Source organism: Amphiprion ocellaris, chromosome 3 (genome assembly GCF_022539595.1).
Source record: "Amphiprion ocellaris isolate individual 3 ecotype Okinawa chromosome 3, ASM2253959v1, whole genome shotgun sequence".
NCBI classification, from domain to species: Eukaryota; Metazoa; Chordata; class Actinopteri; family Pomacentridae; genus Amphiprion; species Amphiprion ocellaris.
In genome coordinates this window covers 24,464,352-24,474,090 of record NC_072768.1, presented here as the reverse complement: position 1 = coordinate 24,474,090, position 9,739 = coordinate 24,464,352, and the positions used below count along the sequence as shown (strand labels likewise).

Below are 9,739 nucleotides of genomic sequence, written 5' to 3'. Positions count from 1 at the left end.
CAAAGAAAGCATCGAAAACAAAGCTGGTTATTCACACAACACCAAGGAATTTCAGGGAGAGCACAAAATGCAATAACCCCTGTCACTCCTGTCTGCCCCAAGGTAGGCAGATGTGGTGGCCTCAAAAACCCTCCCCCAAAAAAGCAAGAACAAATACACCCAATATACACAGATGTAAAACATTTAATGTGTAAAAGAATGAGAATTAGCAGAATAAAAATACAGAATTAGTAAAATAAGCTTGAATCCAATCCAATCCAGCTAATACATAATGATGAAAATCAATTCTGAAACTGAAATTATAACTTTTATTGGCACCTGCAATAAATTTTGGAAATCCAGACACGACATACCAGATAAACAGCTGCCACCTCCTGCAGAAAGAGACCGTTGATCCTCTAAGGGTAAATTTTGTTTTCTCAGGATGAGAACATGATATCACTGCGTTATGTAGAGTGTAGAGGTGGGATGAGGGATTTACAGGATAAGAGTACGCTTGTGGGCCCACTTTTATCACAGCTATTTAGTACTCTTGTCTTCTAGCCACAATACTAACTGTATATGAGGCTACTATGCATCAATCTAGGTTTGGATATCTATTTTACTGTTTGTACTTTTCCTCTTGTGGAAACAAGATTCCAGTTTGATTACTGTGTTGCACTTACACTGCTGTTCAAAAGTTTGGGTCACTTAGAAATGTCCTTATTTTTAAAAGAAAAATAGTTTTTTTCCAGTAAAAATAACATTCAACAAATCAGAAATAAAGTCTAGACATTGTTAATGTGGTAATTTACTACTCTAGCTGGAAACAGCAGGTTTTTAATGGAAACATAGGAGTACAGAGGCCCATTTCCAGCAACCATCACTCCTGTGTTCTAATGCTACATTGTGTTAGCTAATGGTGTTGAAAGGCTAATTGATGATTAGAAAACCCTTGTGCAGTTATGTTAACACATGAATAAAAGTGTGAGTTTTCATGGAAAACATGAAATTGTCTAGGTGACCCCAAACTTTTGAACGGTAGTGTACATGATGGTTGCTCTTGTTTCAGGACAATGACAGCAATTTATATGGTGGAATAATGTCTTTTGCGAGTTTCTAAGTTTTGAATGAGCTGTAAATGATAGTAAACCAAGTTGTGGTTCTAAAGTGTCATGCCGATCATCAGTCACAAGTATTTCTGTGTAACCAAAAATTAAGCCAAACATTCTTGCCAGTGCATCATGACTTTAATGATAAATGGTACATTGCATATACCTCGGTTGTCTCCATAAAACATTTTGCTTCTGCTGGGACATTTCTGTTCGGTCATTTTCTGTGAAACACTTTGTGGCTTCTTCTTCAGGAAGCTGCTATATAAATAAACATACCTACTTGCCCTTCTTTACTTTATTGGGTGTGGCACTGAACAACACCAAAATAACCAAAGGAACAACTGTTTCAAATAAAGATGTCATCCCACTGAAGCCTCAAAGAAGAGGCTATATTACCTGTTTCTGACCCGGAGGCAAATATTAGCATATTCTGAAATATTCTGCATCAGTAAACATATTCTGCAGCATGAACAAGTGTTGTTTTTGTACTGGAAGTACAGCTGATAATGATTCAAAATTGAGCCATCATAATTAAAATGTGATGTTGAAGTTTCTGCATAACAGTTGTAAACAACTTTGTTTTTGGAAACTGAGATGGAAAAACACTGGGAGCTTTCAAGGTACAGGATGTAGAAAGTGTTAAGGTGTGACTGCTCCTGAGGCAACCACCACCCCACAGCATCACTTCATCCCCAGAGTGAGTTATGGTTTGATGACAGCACAGGAGCTATGGGAACTTTCAGTGAGGCAGTTTAAGTTTATGATAAGACCATCAGAAACATGTCAATCAGAACACTGACAGAACAGGATCGTAATCAACTAATGCTGTCCCAGAGCCAGTGGTGGAAAGCTGCGTGAGAATTTCCAACAGTCCTTTCTGACTTTCAAAAATGAAGTCTATGTAAATTGTATTTGAATGGTAGTGTAAGCTTTGTAGGCCTCATTATAGGTTAGAGATGTGTGGTCAGTTGCTGGAACTCTAATTTCTTGGTGAGTCGGACAGTATATACTTGACCTCAGCCTCTGGATCACATGTTAAACCTACATCTGTTCCAATAATAATAATAAACAATGGCAGAAAGGAACCAAAATTACTCCGAGCCAAGTCAGTTGTAAAAAGCTACTTACATATTACACATATGAATTTACATATTAATAAAGTGCTACAACTAATCATAAAATAATTAAACAGTGCAAAGTAAAAAAAAAAATGCATAACCCAATAAGCAATGAAGATAAGCACAGAAAAACTTAAAACAAGCCTAAACTGTAATGTGTGTACACAGTAACTACGGTTACAGAACCACAGAGAACTGACTCTGACTAATTTGCACAGTGCAGACGACATGTGACTTGGTGTCAGTAGTCACTTGCCTGCACGCAGAATGTAATCTAACTATCACAAGTGACATAAGATGAAAAAGAACAGCTGATTGTCATACAGAGACTGTCCATCTGTCTGTGCTAACTGGTGGAATATTGAGAAACAGGCATCTGGCAGGAGACCCAAAGGCAGGAGAGGTCGTAACAGAATATGTAGTACATTTTTACAGATGCTGTTTAAACAATGGTATGTTTAGCAGTCACATAATAGTGACAGAGGTATCTTCTACAGTAACAGCATTAGTGATATAATGTCAGTAGTGTTACAACACTAGCTTCAGCAGTAAGAATATTATTGATGGAAAAACAGTGTCTGCCTAAGTCATAGCAGTAGTTTGTTCTATCGCGTCATTATTATTATCATTGCTACTATACTGCAAATGATTGTGAGGGGAAGGCCACAGGTCAAAGGTCTGGGTCAGCAACTGAACACAATGGAACTGTATTTTCATTTACATTTCAAAATAAACCCATTTTCTCTCTTAAAAATAAAACTGTCACAAAATAGGAAAGGCTTCTAATTTGAATTCCACTTTAGAAGACAGGAGGTGAGGGTGGAGGCATAAGTTAGCAACAGGACTTTCACCCAGAAGGCTGGTGTTTGTGTCCTTTGTGGAACCTAAGTTTCACTTCTTATTACTCTGCCAAAGAACACGGTTGGAGTTCTATGATGATCAGCGTACGTTTGTCCGTCTCTTTGTCTGTCTGTCTGCAACATTACTCAATAACGGACTAACGGATTTGGATGATATTTTCAGGGAAGGTCAAAAATCTGAAATCTTTGGTTAAATTTAGGCACAAAAACTACGTGGGTCGGTTTAGGAAAATAGCCCAATTTTGATGGCGTAGCTGAGAATGCAGTTTAGTTGTACAGGACCATAATTTTTGGATTACATTGCTGTCAGGAGTTCCTGGAAGTGTGTCAGGATGGTTCTCTTAGCATCAGAACAGCCAGGAGTCATATAAAAGTAGTATTTATATCAGCATGTCTTGAACCCCAATGATTTTTTAACGTGTGTATCACTGAATTTCCAAGATCAGGGAGCCCATTAAAATTCTGGATAGTTTTTGCAGACTTTTGTGACCGTAACACACCAGAAAACAATGGTAGTGTATTCAGATGTCACCTAAATGTCATTTTGATTAAACACAACATGCTGTTCTGTTTCAGGCTGGGCTGTAATTGGCTAGCTGCAACTGTTTTCCAGTTGCAAGCAGCATCATGTGACAGAGAAGCTGAACTTCACACAAGGCAAAGCTACACATCAAAAACATTATTTTAAAGTTCAAATTCAGTCACAGCTAATGCTGATTTGCAGTTAGGCTGCAGGAGATTTTGCTCTCAGTTGACTCTCAGCCACTACATCCTACCAGCATACTGTTTGTACTGTACATGATGGTCATCGGTAAAGAAAAGTAACTGTTGATGAGCACTTTTAAAAGAACATGAAGAATGTGTGAAGAACAAAAGACTTGTTTTTGGTGAACTGAACACTACTGAAGATAATAGCAGGCATTTAGTGCTGAAGGAGGATGTAGCAGAGCAATCTGTCTAGTATTATAAGATAATCAGGTCTGTGCACACAGTACAGGACATCATAAAACTCTGCTGCTGAGGAAATATTGTGTGCAGCGATGTAGGTGGGGTGTGAATACTGTGCAGGCCTGCAGGTGCTGGAGCGAAGCCTCAGGTCATGTTCCATCGACCCATAGCTCATCTTTGTATCGGAAAGTGTCTTATGCAATCTCAGCAAAGTGATTTACGAGACCTTTCTGGCACTCAGCTGCACATCCCAACCACACTCATCTCCTGTGACAGAAAGAAGAAACCACACGCAGAAAAATTACCTTCAGGAAAAATTGTCTTTATTTTGGTCACGAAGTACACATTTGGCTTGTTAAAGTAAAAGAGTTTCAGTTCCAAAATGAGTTCATCAAGTCAGAGGAAAGCAAGAGTCAAAAAAGGTTCCAGAAAAGGAAATCCAAACTGATAAAAGCGGTATTGTCATATTTATGATCTTTTGCCTAATATGGAAGCCGTCAAAGAATGAATGAATAGTGGGGCTGAACCAAGGTTGATTAGTTCTACATTATATAGCTGAGGAGAGAAAAAAGCCTCAGTCTCACACCTGTCTTCCACTATTGCACAACCCTACCTTAAATATCCTCCGAGAGATGCAGAACTGCACACAAGGCTGCGCAGATGAAAACAAAACATCACATGGCACATTCTCCAGCTGCAGTTTGATTCAGAGGTTCAGCTGGTTAGCCTGCATGAGTAACAAGTTAAAACCGTCTGATGCAAATGTAGCTTTAATCTTAAGTGCAATCTGCTGGATGTGCTTCCTCTTTGTGGGAAAATCTGGATGATCACCTGCTGCAAACAGTAAACTGGATCCAGCAGGCTTACTGGTTCAAAGTTTGGCTGATATCAGAGAGGTCTGTCCATCTTTGGGTTGGGTAAATCCACTGTCTGTCCAGCACCAAACCTTAAACAGATACAGTCAGTAACTAGCTTCAGATGTTTTAAAGGAGTGAAAGTAGAGCAGAATCACAGTTCCATATGAATGCTAATATTGTTCAGCAATGGCTGGATGTGCAACTCCTTGCTATCAAAGGTATTCAGGTGTGTGTTTTATTTTACATTTTAGTCTGTAAAAGATCAAAACAAAGAATTAATGCAACTCTAAATATCAAGGTCTCCTCTCATGAACTCAACACAATGCATAGATCAGTATTTGTGAGCAACTCAGCTCTCTGACTGTTACAATGATTCTTTCTATATCGCCCTCTAAGCTTAAAAACCCGGTGCAATAAAAAATTATTTTCCTAAGAATCTGTTTCTGGTTTAGACCTGTACAGCTGAAACACTCCAGCCCTACAATTTATCACCATGAAGCAAAGAGTAGCTTTAGAGTTTATGCAGAATCATAGGTGAGCTGGACCAGGAGGGAGTACATAGACAGAGGGCCTTTCCAGATAATCATATTCTAGAGGAAGCATCTGAGCCATAACCCAAAAAAAAACCTCAATACCTGACTTTGATATGCAGAGATGAGGTTTTTCGGGGTTAAATTAATGGTCGGTGAGATATTTTAAGATAGTAGAGCACATTAAAAGAGAGCTGCGCAGGGAAACGTATTTCAGCAACACCACTGCAAAAAAGTAAAAACCATATTGTTTTCTGACTCCTCCAAATTTGCAGGACTATAGAAAACAAAAAAAGAACCTCTAAATGGCGTGTACCAGAGTCTCAGCTCAACCGAGGCTTCAATCAAACACAGTACAAGATGTGGAACACCTTCATCACACTGCAGTAAAGTCCTCCTCTGTCACTGTTTGTCAATCAAGAACTGCTTGTTGCATATGTAATAAATTAGAAGGCCCCCTCCTAGATGATCTACAATGACGTTTCCTTTGACACAGTTAAATAACAGTTAGGTCCATATATAAGCAAATGCCCAATATTATTGCAGATGCACTGTGAGATCAACACAGCAGATACATTAAAATAAGCCTGCAAAATGTGCAACAAGCTGCATCTCAGCATTTAATATTCAAATAATCTACTCTCTAGCAGACTGTCTAATCTGATTCACTTCATTACATTCAACTTCTCGCTGAATGCTTTGCAATATATACAAAAAAATATATAAAAAAAGCAGAAATATTACATCTGTCAGCAAGTCAGCGGTAAGTATGTTAGCCTTAGCAACAGTAATTCCACCACTCTGTCAGCTGCAAAGGAATGGAATGACAAATGGAAATTTTTTAGGGGGTCACAATCAGCAAAGCAACTCAATTCTGAGTAGGACACGTGAGCTCTTTGTAAAGTCGGAAACACTCAAATAAAGTCAATGAAATGATGCTGACTGTGTCATAAATGTCCCAAGCTTTTCAGAGCAGTTTAACTCAATTTGATGTGTTTTCACGAATTCACAAGACCTGCTATGAAAACTCAGCCCTTACGGCCATAATTTGAAACTTTTTTAACCTTTAGTTGTCCTTTGTATATGATTCTTCATATTTTACTTTGTAAGAGCTCATGTATTCCACTAGCATTATTCACTCCTTTTCCATGGACTCCAGTCTGCCCTGCATATCTTTCTCCTCGGGGACAGAAAGGTGTCTGTGTCAGTTCTCTGTAGTTTTAACCTGAATGGAGGACAGGGCCTTCCCCATGCTGTGGAAGAGCGGAGTGACGAACATGTCTGTCAGACTCCTCCACACTATCTGGACCGATGGTAGCACCATCATGAAGCTCTGGATCACTGGCATCACCAGCCTGGAAGGATAAGGTCAAAGGGTCACTTTGGTGAATTTTCACTGCTTCTTAAAATGTTTTTCTCAACCGCAGAACAGTTTTATATGATGTTTCATCCCAAATTGATAATGTGTATTTTCTATAATTATGTTTAAAGCTGGTCTGCACAGTGAATCGATGGTTAGCACTTTCGTCTTGCAGCTAGAGGATCCCTGGTTTGCGTCCCTGCATTCCCGGGATCTTTCTGCATGGAATTAGTATGTTCTCCCTGTACATGTGTGGGTTTTCTCCAGGTATTCCGGCCTTCTTCCCACAGTCCAAAAACATGCTGAGGTTAATTGGTGATTCTAAATTGTGTGAATGTGAGTGTGACTGTTTGTCTCTATGTGTAGCCCTGTGATAGACTGGTGACCTGTCCAGTGGTGATCTCCCTGACATTCCAGATGTATTGACCACCTCTGTATCACTGCTCGGTCCTCTATTGATGAATACCTGTGACTTAGCTGACTTCCTCCTGAGCTCGTGACCTCAGCTTGGTGAAAGGTCATGCAGAAGTTACTCTGTACCGCTCCATGTTTATCTGAAGAATGTCCCACTCCGGTCTGAAAATAGGCTTCAATTGCTGCTAGAATGCCATCTATCTGGCAAAAGACATGGGACATTTTTCCCCCCCACTACCAGTGGAACTCGACATTCCTCCTAACTTTCCATACAGTGCTTACGTCTGAGCATAACGTGTTGTTTCATGAAGTGTTAATAAATGGACTCTTCAGGTTGTGTGAGTCTTTCTAAAAAACCTGGAAGCACCTGGTTCAACTCACTGCAAAGCGGACATATGCATGATGTAATTCCCCCCAAAAAGTATGAAAACAAAACGCTAACAACATGTTTCAATGCTATGCTGCATGTGACGTTAATTGTAAAAATAACTTCGGTCAATGTTTGCTTAAAGAGCCAGAACAAGTAAGCTGGCAAACAGCAGTGACCGCTAAGGAAAAATAACATAATGCTCATGTAATGTATCCAGAGATTTAAACTTTGATTTTGGTCCCCATAGCAAGATTTTATTTTATGTAACCAGTCTTTACACATCATAGTTATGTAATCTGTGTATGGAAGTTAGAATGTGTCTTCAGTATCATATTTATATGGGTTTTTGGTCTTTACTCATTACTTTATATCTTTTGAGAATAATATGTTCATTGGAGGTTTTATTCACTTTGAAGTTTAATAATTTTATGTCTCTATGGCATCACTCAAATGCTCCAGGTCTGTGTGATGTTTACTTAAAAATAGTGTGAGGAGACTGTGCCAGAGAAGCCCAACAGCACCAAACAGAGTCCTGCAGGTTAGAGGAGCTTCTTCTTCTTCTTCTTACCAGATATGAATGCAGCTGAGCACTCCGAAGACCAGTCCGAGGATGAAAGCCATGGGCACAGCCAGCAGCGTGGTCAGCAGGCGGTAAAACATGAATTTGACCAGCTCGAAGGCGGCGTGGCTTCCTATCCACACTCTGTCGAAGCTGTGCGTGGAAATTGGCTCCGCGATGACATCCTCAAAACCGACCTGTCAGATGAAAAAAGTCAGGGTGTAAACAATTTGCTTTGAAAATAAGCAGTAACTCTGACAGGAGCTTGTTTGGAGATGATGGATTTAACGCGCAGGCGGCGACTTCCAGGTATTCATGCGGCAGATTACCAATCTCACCGTTTGTTCCCGATAACTTAAAGGTTACAATAAGGGTGTAAAGTAAGTGATAATTCATGTGGGCAGCTAATACCTTCTGTAGTTTCCCTTAAAGAACGACACAATGCACCGACTTTACCTTCAAATGCGCGTTGATGTCGTTTGGATCTCGGTCCTGCGCCGCCGCGTACACCTTCCCCTGTTTGGATAGAATGGGCTCTATCGACCTGTTGAACTCATCTTCGTCCATAATTATACTTGTGTCCGATTTCTCCTTCTCTAGACCCATGTTGTCGAGTCAGACGGTGCAGGGAGAGCAGCTGGTTACGGTGCGCTCTGCGCTGTGCGCCGGACTGAGCGGCACCCCGCCCCGTACGGAAAGCAGCGCAGCGTGGGGCCGAAGAGACACAACAAGCTCCAAGTCACTTCCCCAGACCGTTTCATGAGCGCAGTGATGAGAGACGCTACTGTGTAGAGAACTGGCCTCCGGTCATCCTGTTTGGTGCCAGCTCAACACACCAGCCACGTACAGCCATGTGATTAAATGTGATTAATACCTGCAGGACTATTTTTTGCTCTTATTGAGGTGGCTCACTCCAGAATTGGAGGACATTTTACATTCTACCCATCAAATTTTAAATAATCCATGTACAAAACATATAGTTGTTGCGTAAATTTACTTGTCCTGAGACCAAATCTAAAAAAACTAGGCGAAACGAATGTTTGAAAATATTTTTTAAAATACCAAATCAGTCTGGAATTCCCTCTAAAATACCATTTTCTCTTATCCCACCTCTTTGATGACCAAATTGAATCTCAAACAGTTAAAATGAAATTAAAATCTTACTTTTTTGGAATTATTTTCTTCATTGGTGTCTCTTGTAATTGTGGGAACATTTTTAAAAATCAGCACAATATTTTCAATAATAATTATCATGCATGGAATGTGTGTCCCACAACATCCATGCAACCCAGTTAGCATAACCTGTTTAGCTGGTAGAAAAATGGATAGAGCAAAGCTGTGTCCTCTCTTCTATTTTTCATATTTTTATGACATTGTCAGCCTTAATTGAATGTCTCACTCTACCTAATGCAAGCCTATTATGCATATTATCAAGATAAGACTTATTCTTTTTGCCATTTTCTTTAATTTTTTACATAAGTAATTTTGTCAAGCAAAAGCTAACATTAACATGGATTAGCAACCCCGTGATTAGAGTTAGCAAACAACAAATAAAGCATAATAAAAAGTGTACCATTGGTGTGTAAGCTGAGCCAATCAAGCCTATGATAGGTTATTACTTATTATTGA

General features: G+C 39.7%; 1 protein-coding gene across 1 annotated transcript; it reads right to left on the bottom strand.

Annotated features, from left to right (window-relative positions):
* Positions 1–4,321: 4,321 nt before the first annotated feature.
* cav2 (caveolin 2) lies at positions 4,322–8,739 on the bottom strand. The gene is made up of 3 exons (XM_023276604.3): positions 8,567–8,739; positions 8,120–8,307; positions 4,322–6,762 (listed from the first exon to the last, which is right to left on the bottom strand). Exons 1-3 carry the CDS (start codon positions 8,714–8,716, stop codon positions 6,612–6,614), a joined length of 489 nt encoding a protein of 162 aa, XP_023132372.2. The 5' UTR covers positions 8,717–8,739; the 3' UTR covers positions 4,322–6,611.
* Positions 8,740–9,739: the final 1,000 nt, after the last annotated feature.

Excerpts from the sequence above, each read along its gene's own strand:
- cav2 (XM_023276604.3), bottom strand. The coding sequence starts at position 8,716 with ATGGGTCTAGAGAAGGAGAAATCGGACACAAGTATAATTATGGACGAA. Across the intron at positions 8,308-8,566 it reads ACATCAACGCGCATTTGAAG|GTCGGTTTTGAGGATGTCAT; the intron begins GTAAAGTCGGTG and ends TTCATCTGACAG. Across the intron at positions 6,763-8,119 it reads CTCAGCTGCATTCATATCTG|GCTGGTGATGCCAGTGATCC; the intron begins GTAAGAAGAAGA and ends TTATCCTTCCAG.